We start from the raw sequence: 21946 nt of genomic DNA on the forward strand, positions 1-21946 counted from the left end.
ATTTGATACTTGATAGACGCCCTTTGCAGTAATGATTCTACCACATATTTTACCGATTTCTAACATAATGGTTTCCGATATAATCTCCTGACAATTTGTTGGATTTCAGTTTGGGAGGATGTGAAAGAGACAGCCTCGGACTTGAGGTTTTCACAATAGACCATTTGTTGTCTCGCCCACGTTATTTTTCCCCCACCCGCATTCTGCGAAGACCCGCCCCTACACTGCCTCTGATTGGCTCTGAGACTGATATTTTTACCCTAATCCAACCATCTCACTCCTCATTCCTAAACCTAACCAATGTAACCATTGAAGGCATCGAGTACTAGCCAATCAGAGGCAGAGTAGGGCGGGTCTTTGTGGAATGCGGGTGGGACAAAAATAAGGCTTCGTGACGGCAATTGGTTCGTTTTTCTGTCAATTATGTGAAGTCACAAAGGTGTTGTTTCAGCCGCCTGTGACAGGTATGATGTCGCCGACGAGAGGACCACGGCGACCGACAAAGGTCGAGAGTCTGTCCTGTGTGTAGTTTCCATGGTTTAACGTGATGAAATGCGGCTTGGTTAGCGCTACCCTCGACAGCTACACCGGACAGGACTGGAGCCCGCGGATGGATGTAGCCTAGCAGCCTGCTAGCCAACCACCAAGAACGGTAGCCATTGTTTGAGTTGTTGGCTAACATGGCAACGAAAGCTTAGGTTAGCAGAGTCGGCTAGACGGGCTTCACTGCCGTGTTATTGAAGAAGATATCGGTAAGCAGGTCTCAACGATAAAATATCAATGTTAAACTTGGTTTTAAACGGCTTTGTTAAAACTCGACAATTTAAAGAGTGTATGTGTGACCTTTCTCTGCTAACGTTAGCCGCTGAAATTGTATTGAGACGACTGGCAACTCCATTCATCTCCGTTTAGTTCATCTCTTGTTGCCGACCTGGTCTGTGGCTTCTATTGTAATGAAGCGGCCAACTCCTGCTTTAACGATATATAAATTTAACTAGCTTAGAGGCAATCTGTACGTTACATAGTTTCGCCTGTAACTTGACAACCTAACCGTTTTCTTTAGAGAATGGCCTGTTATGACAACCTTTCAGTAATACACCCCAGGCCTCGTATACTAACATTACAGACCCAACAATCAGCGAGACAGCTCATCCTCAGAGTTGTTATACTTCAGCTCCTGTCAGGCTCCAATAAAGTCGAAGATTTCTATTTGAAGGGTCATTTTGAGTGCCACAGACAGCAGCAATTGTATTTTCAAGACAAGATAATGCCATACATTAAAGGACATGTTCACAATTTTTCCAAGTCTGTCTTAAAACAACAGTCAGATGCCCAAATGAACATTGAAAAAGGTTTTTCTCACCATAATCATTCCTCCTGTTCATACTGACCATCCCTTCATGATGCACTAACAATGTAAGTGATGGAGGACAAAATCCACAAGCCTCCTTCTGTGCAGAAATGTATTTAAAAGTTTATCTGAAGCTATAATGCTAAAAAAAGATTATAAATCTGGCAGATATCCACTTGATATGATTAACTCAGACTGCTGAGACACTCTAAGCTTCAGATAAACTTTTAAATACATTTTTGCACAAAATAACTGTTAATGTTGGCCCCCAACACTTACATTGAAAGTTAATTCGAAGGGGATCTTTTAATAGCTAGTATGAACAGGAGGAATGAGTACAGTGAGGAAAAGCTCTTTCAGCGTTCATATTGACACCTGACTGTTGTTTTAAGGCAAACTTGAAAAATCAGTCCCAAACCAGAAAAATGCCAAATGGCTCCAGGGTTTTTGAGTGATACTAAATATCCTGGGTTATAGGACAAACATTATTCCAAATGTTGAATTCAGCTCATCTTCATTTTCAGTGTAAATAAAAGCATGACTGGATGAACCTGCCCTCTCACACAGCATCTCCTCTCCAAATTTTTGTGGAGTGCAGACACACTAGAGATGACCTGTCAAAGGCTGTGGTCAGGCAACGGACACCTCACACCACTGGATGGGATTATGTAACACACTTGATCTTCTTGAATTTTGGCCAGGGCCCTAAATGCTGCACTGAATGTTTTATGAAGGGGTTACGCATGTCTGCCTCCACTGAGATGAGCCCTAGTTCTCAAACAAATTTTACAATGTTTAACATGTATTAAAAGTCAAAGCTTTAGTCTTGGGCACAGTTTTTTTTACATACATTAGCATATTTATTTTGTAACTTGTCTGTTACCACTGGTCCACCCTGTTTTGTTATTTACAAAATTACCTCATCAGGTGCATAAGTCAAATCTTATTCAATTAATCATGTGACTATCCCCCAAAGTCATGTAGTGTTTACTTTGTATATCTTTTACGTTGTCCACCCAAATAGTTTTTAACCCACCAAAAGGATCTTTTGTGTTTATATCTTCCTTTCAAACATCTGCACAAAAATGCAGTTGAATGCATGAAATGATTTAAAAGAGTCTCAAAATTATTCATGTGCAATCAAAAATGCTATCAGAGGTTAGTTGTGAATGCAAGATGACCTCAACGTACAACTGTCTGATTTCAGAGCTTAGACTATCGCAATAAATTACCAGCGTGGGAAGCACATAAAATATATTGAAGTCATTGGATTGCAGGGCCTGGGAGTGGTTAAACTAATCAAACATCTTAAAAAGTTATGATAATCATGTGGTGTTTGTTTCTGCTCACAGCTGTGGTCATGCTGCATGATGTGTGATGGTCGTGAGGTCAGTGAGCAGTACCTGTCCCCCTCTCCCTCATCTTGGGCCAACCCCCCAATTTGGCTTTTTCCCTGAAAGTCCGTCACTTCCATCCTGCCAAGATGACCGACAGGAAGGAGCCCCCCTTCTTCAATGATGACAGCGTGGGTGCTTTTCGCTATAAGCTTCCTCTCTATGACACTATGGAGCTCTTCATAGAGACGCTGACAGGGACCTGTTTTGAGCTGCGCGTGTTGCCCTTTGAGGCTGTCATTTCAGTCAAGGCAAAGATCCAAAGGCTGGAAGGTAAGAAGCTCAATAATGTGTAGTTTTTTGTTGTAGTCTGCAGTTTAGGAAGCTATAGTGTCCATATTTTAACTGTCAGGATGTTGCACTGTATGAACCAGCAAGCTGTATTAATTATTTGTCAGGTTGAGAAGACGAGGGTAATAGGATTGTCACCTCTGGAAAACTGCATATTTACAGCCTGTCACAGTGTTTGTTGGTCCATTTTGTACAATCTAATCATTCCCATCTCAGCATGAGGTGTGCTGTTCTGTTATAAAAGCTCCAAATATCCCCATCAGTACAACTGTAGATTTTCTGGTTCTGGGGATGAATACCCTGTGGAGTCAGTTTTGCATAACTAGATTTTAATCTCAAAGTTTTTATGTTGTTTGTACTGTTGACTCAGATCAAAACTACTTACCAAGCTTAATGTAATTTGGAGAGAAATAATCAATGCAACAAAAGCATAGAGAGAAAAACTGACTATAGACTTTGGACAGTGTTGAGTACGGCTGTCAATTTTTTAGAAATTTGAACTATTGTTCGTTGTTGGAAAAAATAAACATTTATATTGGTAAAATTAAACATCTGCAATGATTTATCCTAATTCTAAATTCAGTGCAGAAGCACTACAGGCTATGACTTGTCCTCCAACCGTGGGTGTTCTTAAAATGTAATGTCACTCTGACTTAGTGCATGCCCTGCCTTAGTATATTAGACTATTGTTGTTCTCTTCATTAATGCAACATGGAGGAGACCAGGGAGCTGTGCTGAAAGGATAATCACACCACAAAACCATCTTAAAAGTTACGTGTGGAAGCATTTTGGATTTAACACTACAGATGGCAAAATTGTTGATAAAGATCAGACTGTTTTCTGACATTGTAAAATGCAACTGCCTTACAATTTCATTACCAAAATAGCATATCTCAGAGTCACCTCTTGGCTTGTCAACCGAGTGAAGCGGCAGAGGCTCTATGAATAAACTGAACATCTGTTTTACAGCTCCAGCTCTAGTTTACGATTAGGCTACATGGGTTGTGTTGGCATTAACTTGACTAAATTATATGTTAGTTCTCATTTCTTCAAACTTGTTTTTTTGAAAATATTTTTGACCTTGGCTGTGCTCTAAGATTTCTTTGTTGTGGATCAAGATGACCTTTTGTATCTACATTCTTTGCTGCTGTTTCCCATTTTGGTCAGAAAGGCCTCTCTGTGCTCTGTGTGTGAAGATGTGTGTTAGCCAAGCCTGTGTGTTTGTGATGGAGCACACCACTCTGCAATGAAGGGACCACTGCTCACTCTCAAACACTGGCTCACCTCCAGCACCAGGTCAGCGAGTTCACTCATTGAGGGCACAGAGAGCCGCCTGACTACGCATACACTCCGTCTCATTCCAAGGAGTAGCTCTAGAGAGGCTTTGTATTTGATCAGGCTGTCATCCCTCTACTGGAGTTTTATTATTTTGGTCTTACTTGCAATGATATTGGATATAATATGGACGTGTAGTAGCCCAACCAACCTACTGTGTTTTGGCTGTAAGATAAGCTGACTCGATGGTGAGGTATCACTGTAGCACATCAAAAAGTTTTTTTTAATTGGTCTTATTTTAGCTGAGAATGCATCTGCTGTGTGATTTTTACATTTTGCAGCAATTACATAGTTATTTCTGTAGGGGGCAGACATGAATCATCATTAGTTATGTGGATGCTTCTGTTGGTGGCACTCACATCTATCCTGTCTCTCAGATTAGTGAATTTAGGCCATGAAATATGAACAGGTTCTTGTCAACTTTGGTTGTTTTCTCTCCTCCCCTCTCCTTCACTGTCTGTAAAGGTATCCCTGTTGCCCAGCAACACCTTATCTGGAACAATCTGGAGCTGGATGATGAACATTGTCTACATGACTATGGGTAAATCTATTCCTCCTGACCCCTTCTGTCCTTCAGAGCACTGACACTGAGGCAAAAATCACACAGACAACAGGCCTTGTTAGAGCAATTACAGTAAATATACTTGAAAGCACTCAGTATAGATTGAGAACCATTTGCATATGCACTTTAAAAGCCTTCCTGCTGTGATTGTGACTTAGTCGTAATGTAATTCAACATGATGTAAATGAGCCAGAGATGCAGACAAGTGACATACTGGCCATATTTAGAGAGCTCGCCCCTGCGCTGTTGTCAGTTTATGAGATGCAGACCTTACCCTGCAGTGCTCTGCTGGCTGCAGATGGTGGTATTGTTGTGAATGCTTGTCACTTAATTTTCCACATGAACAGCCTCTGGTGAGATCTTGCTAGGCTCGCCTATCACACTGCAGCATGCTTTTGAAGTTTTCAAAGCAGAAGGGTTTGAGTAGGCAATGAAACATCTGCTCATAAACAAATGTTCCAATGGAATTCCCAGTCGTGCATTTAAGTTCATCTGGAAATCATCCTGACCCTTGCAGTGCTGTTTACTTTAGATCAGAGCCTCTCCCCTCTGCCTCAGAAGTAAAGCATTTTGCCTTAAATGTGAATATGTTGTCTGTTATTTGCTCCTCTGCCATTAGAATTTTATTTTTTTTACAAGGGAATGGGTTACAATAATTATTTGTTATAGTTATTCTGCTGTATTGATTGTCAGTCTGTTTGTGTTTGCAGCATTGCAGAGGGCTGCACCTTGAAACTGGTCTTAGCCATGAGGGGAGGCCCAATTAACACCAGGAGAGGTAAGTTAAAGACAAAAAAAAAAGATTCTCACTATAGTCACATGAAAGCTAAGAAAACTCCCTTATACACAAGGGGACCAAATGCAAATATGCTGGTTTCCTGTTTTAACCACTGAACCTGCTCTCCTCTTTCATCAGTAACCATGGAGGATCCTATCAAAGAGGTGGCTGACCTGATGGAGGGCACAAAGGAGGAGGGTTGGGAGAAAAGCCTGGCCAACAAGCAGGTCACGTTTGTGGTCTATCGTGAAGGTGACCAGCTTAACTTCTTCCGTGTGGTCGACAGGGGAGACGGCACCCTGACTCTTCTGTCTGAATCTCTGAGGTCAGCAAATTGCCATGAAGTCTGTTTTGTTTTTAGTACAATTGTTATATCATTGTCATTGTTAAACACACAACATTGTCTGAAATAGTAAACATAAATCTAGAACACGGGTATTTTTTTTAACCTATTATGTTAGATTTTGATTTTAACCCGTTGGACTGATGGGGAGTCTGTTGCATTCTGAGTGTTACGGAGAAAGCTGCGAGGACAAAAAAGAAGCACAAATGATGATTGAGTATGATTATTTGTCATGTTGTATTGTAGTCATAAGCTGCTGCAGTTGAATGCACGTCCACTGTGCTGACAAAGGTTGCAGTGAGCGGGCTCTCTGTGTTTTGTACCGCCGTTTTGCACACAGCTTTGTTAGATCACTAATGGGAAGAGTGGTCTTGCCTCTCATGTTTTCCAGTAGTGGCTCCGTGTACAACGTGTACGCAGAGGAGGAGGAGGATGGCGACAGTTCTGCAGCTGCACAGCAGAGCCTTGAGAACTCCATCACCATGAACAAAATGAAGCTGCTCAAAGCCAAGATGGAGGACATGAACCTCAACAAGAAGGTAGGAAGCTAGTGGGAGCACAGAAACCCATTAAAAATTTTTATTGCAGGTTGCAAATGTGATTTCCACACTACATTAAGTTTCACACCATCTTTGAATTTATAGTTGTTTAATGAAAATATCCCTGAAATGAAGACATGCATTGCACCCTGTATGTGAGAGACATTCTTCAGTTTATTAATCCTGAATCTTGAATAAGAGGCTGTGCAGGTCCAATGGAGGTATTTAAACAAACAGCCACCACTTTGGTCTTTAAAACTGAAGCAAGACAAACTCCTTAGATCTAATACCTGCATTAGACCGGTGTGTGCAGAACCTTTCTTTCTCAAATTTGGATGTTTTTGGCCTCCTTGCACCTTAGTATTGCATTTTGATTGCAGTCATCTTCTCAAATTTATCAATAAAAAATAATACCAAATTCTGTCTATTGTCATCACAATGAATCCTGCTTATCATTATCATGGACTAAATATGGTAGCCCCCAACCATTTTGTGTAATGCAGATGCACTGCACCAAACACTAATTTGCATGTGTTTGTAAGCAGATACAGCCAAGCGTTTCGTTTCATTGAACTGTGCCAACTCCATAATTTATGCTCATAATAGATTTATACTAGCTGTTAAAATCAACTGATGAGATAACCTTAGCTTGCGAGGCAGCTGGATTCGCAAGATCATGACATCACAAGATCATGTCAGGCTTCAAGTTATGCGCCACCGGTGGTTCGGATATTGTCGTGAATCCAGCTGCCTCGCAAGTTAAGACGGTGATAGACAGATGGTTCGTCCAATCACCTGCCAAGTATTTTTTTTTTGAAAGTGCCTGCCCTTTTCCATGGACGACTTCTCAGATGGTTTTGTGTAACAAACCATCTGGCACGTCAGGTTAGAGATAACCACTACAATTTCATAATTATACAGGTTGGGGAAAATACTGAAAATGCACAGCATATTTGAGAGGGTTCTGTGGCATAATCTGACTGTCTCTGTCCCTCAGCCGAAGAAGTCGACTAAGGTAAAACCACGGCCCCCCATCAGCCTCCATCCCTGCGGTGGCTCCCTAGGACCTTCCAGCACACGACACCATCATCGCCTCTTTCGCTCGCTCCCCCAGATTAACCAGCCTTGGGCAAATGCACAACTACCTCCTATTGCAGACCAAGAACCCACAGACTCCTCCCTGCCCTCTGCTACTGCAACCTCTGCCCACTTCTCCATCCCCAGACGACCCCCTCCCTCTTTCTCCTCGCCTTCTTGTTATATGCTTCAGGAGGAGGAGCCATGGGAGACATGCCCACCATTTGCAAAGATCCGGCCCCCTCCCAAAGTATCCCGGCTGGACATTGGCAGCACCAGGTTGATGAGGGATTGTGTGTACCCTCAGCTCCCTCCGCTGTGCACCAGAGGGCCACCTGAAGCCACATTTGACTCAGCTGAGCCTGTAGGGGAGGCAGTCGGGCTGAGTTTGTCAGAGGAAGCTGCTGGACTGGTGGCACCAACACAACCTGGAGCTCCATTTGGGGAACTGCCAGACCCTCTCACTCTCGATGTGTCCAACCAGCCAGACGGAGGTCGTCGGTCCTTCGAGGTTGGAGCTCAGCACCAGCTGTCACTCTCCCCCTCCCCGCTCAGTACCTGGACACATGGGACAAGTGATACCCTCACCAGCAGAGCAGATGGGACACAGCTTGGCACATCATTTCATATCAGCCCCCCCTCTCCATTACCCACCTCCACCTCCCCATCCACATCTACCAGACCGCTACCTCAGCCTTTTGACTCCACTGTCTCCTGTTTACAGCCCAACCTTCAAGCACATTCCTCAGCACAAGTGAGGCCAGGCAGCACATCCCCTCGCCCCTCCACGGTGTCGTCAACTCATGCGCCACGCCTTCGTGGTGTCAAAGTGGAATCGCCTGGCAAGAGGCCAGAGCTTATCTCCAAGAGGGAAGCAAGAGGCATCACTAAGATGGCCAACCAAGCTTGTAAGGAGCCACTAGGGTCACTGAACAACTCTGAGCTCTTGGCCTCTCTCTCCACAAGGGCTCCAGACGGCAGCAGCAGGGACAGCCTTAGAGAGAGTTTGGGACTTGCACTGGCATTGTCTCCTGCCACTGCCTCAGGACAGGGCAGCCTTGGCTCCAGGCTGCCATCCATCTCAACTAACAGGCTCCTTCAAGATGATCTCATCAGACAAATGTCACCGTTGCACCGAACAGCAGCCTCCTACATGGTGAGCACAGATAGGCATCACTGTTTGCCCCTAAGATTGGACGTGTGGAAATGTTTTTTATGCTCAGTTTGCTTTTCAAAGAATGATTTTTTTTAAAAGTATTTGTCAGTCATCAAATTCTATTTTACTATTTTTTTATATGATAAGATCTCCATCAGGCTTGTTGCACTGATGCAAATTGCTTTTTTGTGCTTTGGTTGACCAGAATCATAGCTTTTCAGAAGCTGCTTACGCTGCATTCTCAAGTATTTGAGATATGAAACTGTGACAAATTTTGCCTAGATTCAAACGACAGTCATTTAGACATGAAAATCATCAGTCAGGATATCACATGAGTTTTGTCACAAGATGAGGCGATTATAGTATTTCCCAGCCCTAGAACACAGCACACAATATGCTGAATTCTTTTTAAACAAAAAAGAAATATCTTATTATAATGCAGTAATTGGACTTCATCGGGCTTTAACCACTGATATCCAGTGAATTTAATATATCAACATGTATCATATTTTCAACAGACACTTCACACATAAGCAAAAGTCAGTGGCCTGGTAATAAGTTGGCTACACAAGGAGAAATGTAAATATTAGTCTTGAGGCAGTAGCCAGCAGCAAGTTCTATCAAAATCAACTTTCAGTTCACCTTGGAGCTACATCTCAATAGCTGTGAGTCTCTTGGAACTGATGATTTATCCTGCATGTATAAACTAACTTTAACACCTGTGTAATAATTTAGTTGAGCTTTTAGAGTGTATACTTCACACTCTTAATATGTAGTTCATATTCAGTCCACACTGTGGATTCTTACTTCACCAGTAATAGTAATTACCTTTTAGACCTTTTCCAGCACAAAATTCATTTTAAAGAAATTTTCTCATGATAAATCTCATGACTAAAGTAGTTTTATTGATTTTCCATAAAAAATATTTCATGTTGCTCTTGTTTTCTCAGGGCACCAACAGTCATGCATCAGGTGGGAGAGTCATGACGTCCTTCGGGAGAATAGGTAAGAGAAACGCAAACATTTTTATGTATTCTTAAAGTACTTGCAAATAAACAAATTGTTGCATTGAATTGGTTGGAATGGACATTTGAGTTGTGGACTTTACAGCCATCGTTTGAGAGTGCAAACATTGAAATGTGCAGTCACATACAGAGAGGATGTAGTTGTGACAAAGCCTTCAATGCATGTTGTATGAGCACAACAGCAAAGCACCGCAAGGGTTTTAAATATTCATTATTGCTACAACTGCAGAAGCAGCACAAGCAACAGAAGGCGCCAGGCCCGCACACCAACACACTCACTTATTTATGTCAACCACTGATACGCTTACACCGCTCCGAGAATATGGACGAATACACATGGATCAGCACACCAAGTAGCGAGTCCATTTTCCTTTACTCCTAGACGGTTTGTTGATCAGTATCAGTGTTTTTCTCACAGGCTAAGGATTTATTGGTGGAGATCAAACTCAAATGTTGTTATGGTCTTGACTTTGTACTTCAAGTTTTGCCGAAAAATGAATCTGATCTGATCTGAATTACTCCGTTATGAGATTGTGTGTTCAACTTTTCTTTCAAGGGCCTGTCTGTATTTGACATCATTCATGGCTCTGTCAGTCATCTTCCACCTCAGGCTGATTAGAAACATTCTCATTGCATGATACTCTTCCTTCATGCTTTACTGTGTTAGTCAGTTGTGAGCAGTCGGTGTAGCATTTGGCATTCAGGGCAAAGAGTTCAGTTTTGGCACCCAAGAACTCTGAAGAAACTGTCTAAGTGTAACTGTGCAAAGCTGGTAGAGGCAAAAATGTAGGGATGTTTGAAATGCTCTGAAAAATCAGCATCTGAACCAATATATTTTGCTTTACGCTTCATTTTTACAAGGCCATAATTTCCTAGAGGTTTCTCTGAAAGACCTTTGTAATTTGGTACAAATTAAAAGGAAAATACAGACTGTGTTCAGCAGGATAAAGTGTCCAATAATGAATGAATGATACATGAGTATTTACCTGTGTTTAAATGGAGCTGTTTTAAATTAAACGTGTTTTCCTGTAATTACCACCACATAGTTCTCTCCAGGAAACCTTGGAAATTACAGACCTGTAAAATAAAGCGTTAACCATATTTTAATTGGTATGTAACTGCAATTAATTAATTAATTCCAGTATAATTCAGTTCCATTGTAATGAGAAACCCCATTGTGCTTCAGGTACACCAGCTTTCACAAACATCCCTCTGTGCTCCATTAAAACATTCAAACCTTTTTCCCTGTCACTGGTGGCTGAAATGCAGAGCGACACAAACACCTGTCAGCAGTTTTAACGAAGATACCAACACCAGCTGCACATGAAACAAGCTGAGACACTTTAAGTTACCAAAAAAGTACCTTTGCCTCTGTTTCAGTGCACCACAGCTCTATAGTGCTGCTGTAAATCTGCACTTTAACAGGCAATGTACGTATCAGATCCTTTGGAGCAAAGAAAACTTGATTGGGAGAGCCCAGAATTAAATGTTGTGAAATTCAACTTGAGTCTACCAACAACAGAGGAGAAGTGGAAAATGTGCATTGGTCTGAATATATTTGAACCCAATGTATGTCTGTTCTGTGGCAGATTAAAGTGCACAAAACAAATAAAAATCCAATCCCACGCCCAGCTGCTTGGCAGATTTATCTGTTCCTCTATCCCCACAGCTCACAAACCTAGCCGTGCTGCATGCTTCCTCAGAAACGATTATCACGGGTACAAGCTGACATAAACTGGTGTTTCCTGACTTAGGAAATGAACAGGCTTTTATGACTTTTTTTTTTTTCTTCAATTACAACAGGCGCTAATATGGAAAAGCTGTTTCCTGAAACCCTTTTCAAATGGAAACACTGACAACTGTTCGCACCATTGAAGGAAGGACGGTGTCATTTGTCACAAATTTACCACCATTTAGTTTAATTTCATTAAACAATTATTGACAATGAATACTGGTTGTAATTAGATAAAACATGATGGTTTATTATCAGTTTGAAACGAAAAACTCATTTTAAACCAAGCTTGAAATTAACTTTCATGGCTAACAAAGAAACTCTTAATATAAAGACATGAATGTGACGGTTTGTAAGCTGTAGTTGTTGAGGGATTGTTTTCTGGAAGAGTTTCTTGCTGTGGGTCTGTAGATATACTGCATGACATGAAAACACTCCTTGTGTACACTGAAATGACAATAAAACAGACTAAAAGTAAAATGGTGAAGACTGAATGATAGGATTTAGAAATCCGCTCCTGCTCTGCTTTCTGTGTGTTGAAATTTTTAAGCATGTTGCACTTATGGCTACGCCCTAGTTTGTGATGTCACGGTATTGTTTTTGACTTCAGTACTTGACAAAAATAGTCTGGATGTAATGTGCAGGAAGCAGTTCTCTTCCCTTACATTACATGACTCTGTTAATCTAACCTTTTATGGCTTTGTGATTTCTGTAATGGATCTAGCTTGAGCAAATGTTTGACGAGCAGAAATGAAGCCACGGGGCTTTGTTAGGAAGTAGAAAAGTTCATAAAATGTACCCAACATCTCCAGTTACACTGTGTGCAGACACCAGAAATACTTTGTAAATTATATAATTTAAAGGAAAGGTCCAAGCTAAATGATGTAGATCCATCCCAGGCACTGATACAAACCTTCTCACTGCCACGATCAGATATTACACACTGGCTCCTTTAAAGTAAATTTTTAAAAAAAAAAATGTTTCTTCTACTCTCAGGCACTCCAACACACCACCTACCTCCGGTCAAGGCTCCCACAGGCATCAAGAAGAAGAGCTCAAAGCACTGCTTCCTTTGTGGCAAGAAAACTGGCCTGGCCACAAGCTTTGAGTGCAGGTAAAGTGCCTCAACATTTCAACCTGCACTCATACACACACACACACACACACTGCCTCACTTTAAATCAAATCCCTCCCTATTTGTCAGTCTGTCCTTGAAGGACCCTTTTAGTAGAAGTTGCCTTTTCCTGCTTCATCATTTTGCCTCTGAGCCATCTCTCCACTAAAAACATTTATCTGTTCACAGCTTGTTCTGCCACAAGTTATTAGCTTTATCAAAGTTTCTCCCTACGACATCAGCACCCAACACTTGAAATGGCAGATCCATTAAAGAGTAGAGCTCCCCACTGTGTTCAAAAGAGGTTCATAGTTTAATCAAACTTGTCATGTAGTGTTTACTCAATATTACAGTGCGCACAAATTAAATACATAATAATGTGTTGCTCTTCTTACTAATGGGCTGATTTGAATAGAAAGATTAAAATGCATCAAGGAGGTGTTGAGAAGGAGGAAGGTAGGGAAGGAGTGTCGTGATTTGCAGATGATGTTTATTTATGGAGGAACTGATTTATGTTTTTTTCATACATACCAAAATCTGTGTCTATTTTAATCTTTCAGGTGTGGTCACAATTTCTGTGCCACCCACCGCTATGCAGAGACGCATGACTGCACTTATGACTACAAGAGTGCCGGGAGACGATTTCTGCAAGAGACCAACCCTCTTATCAGTGCTCCCAAGCTGCCTAAGATCTAAGACCCTACAAGCCTCACCTTGCATAAGGGACGAATTAAAGACCTACAGGTTAAACTGACAGAAGGGAAAAGAGTCTGCAGAGTCATTTCTAGCAGAAAGAAGGAACTTATTCACCACTGTGTGCTTTTTTTTTTTTTTTTTTTATCAGCCAAGTTTAAACAAACAAGAGTAGACTGCAATGGCACAGAACTAATTATCACCTCTTGACAATGTGAAGATGTTCATCCTTTTTATCTCTTACCTTGTTCTTTTTTCCATCGCGTAAACATGAAATGAAATAAAAAAAACCTGTGCATGTATGTAGGTAGTTTTTGCAAAATATATCTGCTGCACGTTCAGACATATCTATTTTTAGTTTTGTCAGCCTTTTTTTTTTTTTTTTTTTTTTAAAAACATAGGACCGCTGATGACTTTTCATTCGACAAGTCTTTGACAGATGCACTTTAGAACTATCATATTTATACATTTGACTTTTCCTTATCATGGGGGGAAGGATCTTTAAATTTCTGTGTTTGTCTCATGATGAAGTGTTTATGATGTTGTCGAGATTTTTATATTCTACACCTCTAATCGTCTTTCTTACGCAGGCACATACAGACTGACATCACTAATGAAATCTTTCTTAAAAGAGAACAGTACACTCACTTATTGATGAAATACTTAATATTTATTAATGAAATACTACTTATTTAAATTCAAGGTTGGTTTTGAATAGCAGGTATGCAATTTGTGTAGGTGTGAATGTCAGTTGTAATCCGTATGCCTATTGAGTAAACTGTATTAGGATTGTGGGGGTTTGGTTATGGTATTTATGATGTGTCTACAGTAAGGTGGTTGCCATAAAAAATCTTTTGTAAGTCTTTTTTATTGCTCAGCTGTTGCAAAAACTTAAAATGCTGTTATAGTATCTACAGGGGTTTGATCTAATAAAGTTTCTTTCCGTACATACTATATGTGACCGACTCGTGTTTAAGCATTCAGATCACAAGTCTGTCTTAAAACAACAGTCAGGTGTCTGCAGTGTGATCACATCAAGTGGATATCTGCCACATTTACAGTCTTTTTAGCATAAAATTCCCTTTTTATGTTTCCCTGTTGAGCTGCAGTGGAAGTATAGTAACAAAAAGAGGGACTTTGGCACTAAAAAAGACTAATTTTGAAAGATATCTACTTGATTTGACTAATTTGGACGACTGAAGCTTCATATTAGCTTCAAATAAACTTTTACATTTTTGTACACAAGGCTTGTGGATTTTGGCACTTGCATTGTAAGTGCATTATGAAGGAATCTTCTAATGGTCAGTATGAACAGGAGGAATGATTACAGAAAAAAAAAAAAACAGTTTCAATGTTAATTTTGGCAAATGACTAGTGTGTGTGTGCGTGTGTGTGTGTGAACCTATCCCTAACCTCGACTAAAATTATTTTTCGAATGAACAGATTATTTTTAAAATGAAACGAAAAATAGTTAACCCTCTTAGGACAGTCCTGCTATAATTTCCTGTCGCTTCTTTGCAATGTTCTCAAAGTTTGCTGTTCCTGTTCCTCATTATTCGAACATTGAATGTTTGACCTTTGCCGCTTCTCGTCCTTAATAGTTCTCCTCACATTTCTGTGAAGTGAATGAGAAATTCTTTCTGTTTAGTATCACTGACTCATTCTTGTCACATTTAGTGTCGTGTCTACCTGCCTCAGACGCTCCGCTCGTTCCTTAGCAACAACAAGCTGGAATTGTTATTGAACCTGTGGATCATTAGACCCCCAATTCTCTTAATTTCAATCAAAGTTGCACAAATATAGTTGAAAGCGACATCCTGTTAGGCAAGCTGTGTTCTCTTCTTCCTTCATTAGCGCTGTGTCAACATATGATAAACTTGTGATCTTCTTATTTGTTACTCAGTGGGATACTCTTTACAAGAGCCAAGACAGGTTAAAAAACACATCTCTGACTAAGAACACAAGCAACCAAGTGTGAACACTTAATTTGCATTAAGAGGTTTTCTTAAATGTGGGATGTGAAACAAAAAGCTCTTATCATCAACTTCCAGATATTGAAGTGCTGATAATGATGAATACGACAACACATTGTTTCATCAAAAACATAAATGTGGATGGATAAATGTTTTTCTTTGCTGGTGAGTCACTGAGTAGAAAGGCTCAACTGAGAAATGGGGAGTGCTGCTTATTATTTACTTTGCTTTCACTTTGGATTCAGTTCTTGTGCAACAAGCAGACCCTGACCTGAGTCACATCTCCCTGTTTTTATCCTCACTTTCTTCCTTCATGTTGTCTGGCTTTGATGCGAGATAATTGGGCTGTGCAGCATATAGAGCTGAAACACTGCTTATTCTCCTGGCAGATAAATGCATCTCAACATGGAGAGGGGCATCTCTTTAGAAAAGATGGAATTTAGAGGCAGGGTATCTCCAGATAAACATAAGAGAAAGATGTCATGCTGATTTGATTTCAAACTCCTTGGTGCAGTAGCGTGGAGTTTTTATTACACAAAATTTTGGTCATTTTCTGTCAATTTAAAGGATTTTTTGACAGAATTTGTCATGTAGCCTTCTCAAAGTGGTGAATGCAATAAATGAAAAACCTTCTAAAATTTTTTAAATTGCTCTGCTGAGTTACCATTATGACATATAGTACTTAAAGAGGCACTCTCGCACACCAATTTTACACATCGAAGTCAATTGACTAGCCAGACTAAAGCCTGTCCTCAGCATAGGCCAAAGCATACACACACACACAACTCCGTCCTTCACTTCAGTCTGGTCAATACTTCAATTTATGACCAAATACCTGCAAAACTAATTCAATTCCCATCAGTCTCAGCTGTACTTTGTGGTTAGTGGTACCCAATGCTAGTATGCGAACTTGCTGTTGCCAAACATCAGCATATTAGCATTGTCTGTGTGTTGTGCAGCACTGTGCCTAAATACAGCCTCACTTTCACACTTACATAGACACAGTGTTTTCCTTTCTACCATCTTCTTAAATTCCCAGTTGCTTTTCTAGTCAAAATTCTTTTCTTGATTCATTCAAATAGAGACATTTTATTTTTATTTCTGCCTATAAGATTATCAGGGTTTATTTTAGATAATAAACCACAAATAAACATCCTCTAACCTGATGAGGGACCAAAAATTTAAACTTTTTGGCTATTTGGCACAAAGACAAACACTGGGGATGCAGATTTCTTTGCCCCCAATGTGAGTACTGGTGTCAGCATGGCCACTCCTGTGACAACTCCACCGCTGGGAGTATCACTCTGTAAAGTCCTCTGTGGCTCTGAAGGAGCTTTGCCAAGTCTGAAATTACACATGAACCAGGTATCTCAGCTTGGTCTTGGAGAGTGCAAATGTTCAATAAACCTATATTACAATCGAGGGAACAGAGCTTGAAAGATGTGGGTATTTACCAGTTTGAGAGGGGGCATTATGGGAAGTATAGTGTTTTTGTAGCAAAAAGTCAGTGTCTCAGCTTTTGCTGCATGGGTTTTGATCCTTTATTTTTAAATATGTGTCTTGTGACTCCCCAAACTTCATGACAGTGCAATAATAAATCACTTTCAAGCGTGGATTCTTTTCTTTCCCGTTACATAGTGTACCTTTTGGGATATATACAGGTTTTTTTCTGAGTATTTGATTTGGTTTCCTTCAGTTTTTTGTTCAGTGGAACAGTCTTCCACTGTTCCTGCACAGTGTTTCACACAAACACACCAACAAAATGTCTGTTTTCTGTTTCAGGATTGTTCAGCTTTCCTCTTGCAACTCTGCCAAGTGCTGAGAGTCTATATTTTGTACAGACCAAAAAACAATTTTTTTGTTTTTTTTCTAAACATGGCTTATGGAAGAAGAAATCCAGCTCAGTGTGGTTGGCAATGAACATATTTAAAATATGTGGAAGTCTGAAAAGAATCCTTTGAAAATACAATACATTGCAAGTCACTGATTACCCATTTAATAGTAATCCATTAAAGTGGTTGAACTGTGCAATGTACCTGGAAAGTTTACAGTTGCTTCTGTGCAGTTTTTGCCTCTAAACCTATAAATACAGGATTCAACCACATTTTCTGCTTGTATATACAGACTATATTGTAATGTTGACATCTATAAAGTACAGAGGGTTGGGTTATCTGCTAATTTACAGTAAATGCAACAGAATCCTTTGTCACCAAGTATTATAGTAAGTATATAGTAACAGCATTTATTCATCATGTGTGCACTTTTTCTAGAATCAAAACAATAACAATGAATTACTGCTTTAACTTAAGTGTTGTTCTGAAAACACATCAGTACCTGTATGAAATAGGACCGTCAACTCTGCTGATTCATATGTCCACAGGGATGGAAAGATCAAAACACGAGACGATCAAGCGCTACCAGTCTGACAGGTTGACTGCGACAGAAAGAAAGCAGGAAGGACACACACTAAGAAAATCTTTGAAAAACATAGGGCAGTCATTTACCATCTCACTCGCCTGCGTTTCAATCTCACCTGCTGATAAACCCACTGACTTCCTGGGACTGACTCATCTGCCTCTATCTGTGTGCTTACTCCCTCTTTGTCTTTCACCCACCACCTCTGTCTTTCTCTCTGCACTCCTTCTTTCTAATGAACCCTATCTCGAACCCTTTACAAGATGATCTGACACGTCAAACACACCCTTTTCTAATCTGTTCAGGATAAATTCAAGATATTTGTTGGCCTGGTTGGGTGGGTAGGGTACACCAGTCAAACTGTGTATAGGAAAAAAAAAGATTTGGATTTCTTAAGTCCTGTAAATGTGGTGAAAAGGATTTTTTAGTATAAGCATGACAGCTGTGTTTCACTTGCCTGCCTCCCATCCTAATCCCTCCATGCCATGCAGCGAGACAGCCTGTATCTCTCTGACGCAAAGACACATGCATGACAATTTGGCAGACTCACTTCTGAGGTGCCCACTTTGTCCAGACAGAGCACAGAGGCTCCGTTGTCCCACCCCAAGGACGGAGTGGCGGACTGTGCATCAGTAATAAGCCCATTGAACACAATGACAGGTTTCATAGAGATAGAGCCGAGGCTTTGAGTCAACAGAGGATACATTCCCTCATTTAATAAGTGAGCCTCTCCCAACATACTGCTTGGTGTGGAATTACAGTAGTGTGATTCACTTGAGTTAGGATAGTCATTCAGTACACTGCAGGCTATTCATAATGGGAAATAATGACCATACCAGAATATATTAACACAGACGAACAGATTGGAGCTATTTTCTGTAAGAAATCTATTATGTAACATCCATTAAGTCTAATGTTATAATAAGAAATGTCTTTAAAGAAAAAAGGGAAATTATGTTTATCATGTTCATCTTTTTAGCATCGTCTTTAAAGGGATATTTTGACATTTTAAGAAACATGCTCATTCATTTTCTGTCGGAGAGTTATATGAAAATATTGATTCCACTCTTGTGTCCACTATAGGCTCTCATGTCTGTCCATTATGTCTTAAATAGTGTGGCTCAGGAGGTAAAGCAGAAGGTCGGTGGTTTGATCCCCAACTCCACCTGTCCATGGGTTCCAGGGCAAGATACTCAACCCCAAATTACTCCTGACGTTGTGTGAGTGTGTGCGTGAATGTGAGTTTGAATATAAGGTAAATGAGCAGCAGAAACATTGTAAAGTGCTTTGAATAAAAGCTGCTATATAAACAAAGCCATTTGAATATAATGCTGAAGCCAGCAGCTGTTTAGTTTAGCTTAGCAAAGACTGTAAAACAAGGGAAAACTGGCTCAGCCCAAAGATTTAAAAACAAAAATCTGCCTACCAGCACCTGTCACTAATTAACATACTATATCTTGTTTGTTTACTGTTGATCTGTACAAGAACTAGATCTGTACTTACAGTCCCCCTTCACTCAAAAATGTTTTTTTCTTCTTGTTCCCACAGTTGAATGTTTGATTAGATTCTGTATGTGCAGCGTTTGACACTAAAAGGCTGTTTTCACATTCATCTGCTGAAAGTGGAAAGTTTCTTTGTGCTCATTGAAAATCCAATTTTAAGGGGCGGGACTACAAGCAGGATTTGTGACATCACAACTAGTTAAATAAAAGTAATATTTAACTTACACAAACATGATGTGGAAGCTTGAAGCCTCCACTGTACAAACACTGAGAATAGACTTTACGGTGATGTAGGAGACATCTTGTGTCCAGCAGGAAAACTTCTGAAATTAAATATATTTGCATATTTATAGATTCCTGGATTTTTAATGAGGGAGAAGAAGTTGGTGTCATTTTAACAAGATAATTGAACTTTTTAATGGAAAAACCATATTGGACACAAATTATTATTCAAAGTAGAGTATTTTACACGTATCTTAAAACATGTCTAGGGTAGGATCTTTAATTGTAAAAATGTCATTTGCTGTTTTATGGGATCTCTACTTGACTGGACCTTTTCTTGGCTGAGCAGTTGCCAGGTAACAAGCAGACACTCCAGGAAGTTACTTCTCAGGTGGCTTTTGTTAGCATTGGACAGAAACATGCTAGCTGTTTCCCTCTGTTTCCAGTCTTTGTGCTAAGCTAAGATAACCGGCTGCTGGTTGTAGCTTCATATTTAAACCTGCATTAACTGATTTTTTTGGCCACTTGAGCGCAGCAGAAACAGCAACAGCAACATTAGCATCTATTTGGAGTTGTGTTTCTGTCCACAAGATGAATGAAAGTATATTCACTCTCCTTTTAGCTCTGTTTTGGTCTCCACAAACTCCTAAGGGAAATGTCTGAATCTTTAGCAGCTAAGCTTGGTGCTACGTTCACAGTCGCTAACTTGATGGACAGGCGAGTCTATCAAAGCTTGCTTCTTTTTTTTGCTGGAATTGGAAACAGGGTTTTATAAGAGCAGTTGACACAAGATCCGAACAGTAAATTTGCAGCTGGAAAACCAGTTTAAATATGCCTAAACGCTTCATAGGGTTGGGTGATGATTCTCTGTGTGTTGGCAACACCTTTCACATTAGTAATTAGGTCGCCTCCAGACATGTTTTAAGATTCATATAAAATACTCAACTCTGAATAATAATTAATATCCAAAGTATTTCTTCCACAAAAAATAATAAATTATCTTGTTAAAATCCTTGAAATGCCATCTCCTCCTTCTCCCTCATTTCTCCCAGAATCTGTAAATATGCAAATATATATATATTATCCTGCTGGATGTCTCCTACGTCACTGTAAAGTCTCAGTGTTTGTGAACTGGAGGCTTCAAGTTTCCACATCACACTTTTGTAAACTGAATATTGGACCAGGACTGGCTTCAAAACTAGTTGTGATGTCACAAATCCTGTTTATAGACCCACCCCTTAAATCAGATTTTCAGTGAGCACAGAGAAACTTTCCATTTTTAGCAGATGAATGTGAAAACAGCCTTCTAGTGTCAAACTCTGCACGTACAGACGGGGAAAAAATGAAAGGAAAAACCAGTACAGGCCTGAATGTTTGACCCCTACAGTGAGGGGATCTGGTGGCTCTGTTATGCTTTGGGAGGCATTTTGCTGGCATGGTTTGGGTCCACTTGTCCCCTTAGAGGGAAGAGTCACTGCAAATCAATACAAAGTTGTTCCGGGTGATCACCTTTATTCTATGATGAAACATTTCTATCCTGATGGGAGTGGTCTCTTCCAGGATGACAATGACCCAATTCACAAGGCACGAGGGGTCACTGAATGGTTTATGAGTATGAAAATGATGTGAATCATACGTTATGGCCTTCACAGTCACCAGATCTCAACCCAACTGAACACTAAATGAGGGTATATCTTTTTAGAAGAATGGTGATAACAGTTTGTCACCCGTCTGTACATCATCCTGCACAGTGAAGCTTAAACTTTCAACTTGTAGGAACAAGAAGAAAAACATTTTTGAGTGAAGGGGGACTTTAAATTTTACATTTTTATCCACCACCATCATAACCCTCATCCCAAGGCAACATTCTTCCATCGCTACTACTACCATCCTCCTCCTCATCATCACCTCCTTCATCATCCTCATCCCTTTAGTAGTGCGCAGCCCTCGTGCGCCCGCGTGCGCCGCCTGTCCTTTAAATTCATTATTTCCCTTGCGTTTTTTTTCTCTCATCCCCCCTGCTCCATCTTAACGCGGAAGTCAATGACGCACCACTAGACACAGCTGCTCAGCGGGGGCAATGAAATAAACAAAAAACGTCGTCATTCGGTGCCAAACACAGCGGTGAGTGTCTTCTTTTGTGTGTCAGTAGGAATATGGAGCGACATTTGGTCCAATGCAGCTATGCGTCCGTCCACACTGAGGTTCCTCTGTCTCCGCTGCGCCTCTCGCTTTATTAAATCCTACCGGAGGCAGCTGACGGTCGGTCGGGCGGACTGACGGACGTGCGTCTGGACTGTGCTGGGATGTGATTGCGTGAGAATTTGCTTTTTTTATTGCCCACTATAGAAGCTCGACAGTCGGTCACCGCAGCCTGTTGTGACTAAAAGGTATGGAAATTCAGTTCAATGCGAGCTGCAGCAAAATTCAGCAACGCGCTTGTG

General features: G+C 40.5%; 2 protein-coding genes across 6 annotated transcripts in view; both read left to right on the forward strand.

Annotated features, from left to right (window-relative positions):
• Positions 1-404: 404 nt before the first annotated feature.
• Positions 405-14339, forward strand: zfand4 (zinc finger, AN1-type domain 4). 4 transcript variants are annotated; one of them, XM_044373107.1, is made up of 10 exons: positions 405-752; positions 2704-3018; positions 4837-4912; positions 5644-5711; positions 5850-6036; positions 6446-6593; positions 7591-8826; positions 9777-9831; positions 12580-12697; positions 13258-14339. In XM_044373107.1, exons 2-10 carry the CDS (start codon positions 2835-2837, stop codon positions 13391-13393), a joined length of 2208 nt encoding a protein of 735 aa, XP_044229042.1. In that variant the 5' UTR covers positions 405-752; positions 2704-2834; the 3' UTR covers positions 13394-14339. The 4 variants fall into 4 exon arrangements, with proteins under 4 accessions (XP_044229042.1, XP_044229044.1, XP_044229043.1 ...); XM_044373109.1 differs by having other exon boundaries at positions 6449-6593; XM_044373108.1 differs by having other exon boundaries at positions 405-652.
• Positions 14340-21446: 7107 nt separating this feature from the next.
• The window catches only part of march8 (membrane-associated ring finger (C3HC4) 8), a 78712-nt gene continuing 78212 nt past the window's right edge, over positions 21447-21946 (forward strand). The window contains exon 1 of one of the 2 annotated variants that reach the window (XM_044372451.1): positions 21447-21626. The gene's annotated coding sequence lies outside the window, so the exon portion shown is untranslated. The remainder of the gene's footprint in view (positions 21627-21946) is intronic. The other variant, XM_044372450.1, reaches the window with a different exon arrangement.

This window comes from Thunnus albacares, chromosome 14 (genome assembly GCF_914725855.1).
Source record: "Thunnus albacares chromosome 14, fThuAlb1.1, whole genome shotgun sequence".
Classification (NCBI taxonomy): domain Eukaryota; kingdom Metazoa; phylum Chordata; class Actinopteri; order Scombriformes; family Scombridae; genus Thunnus; species Thunnus albacares.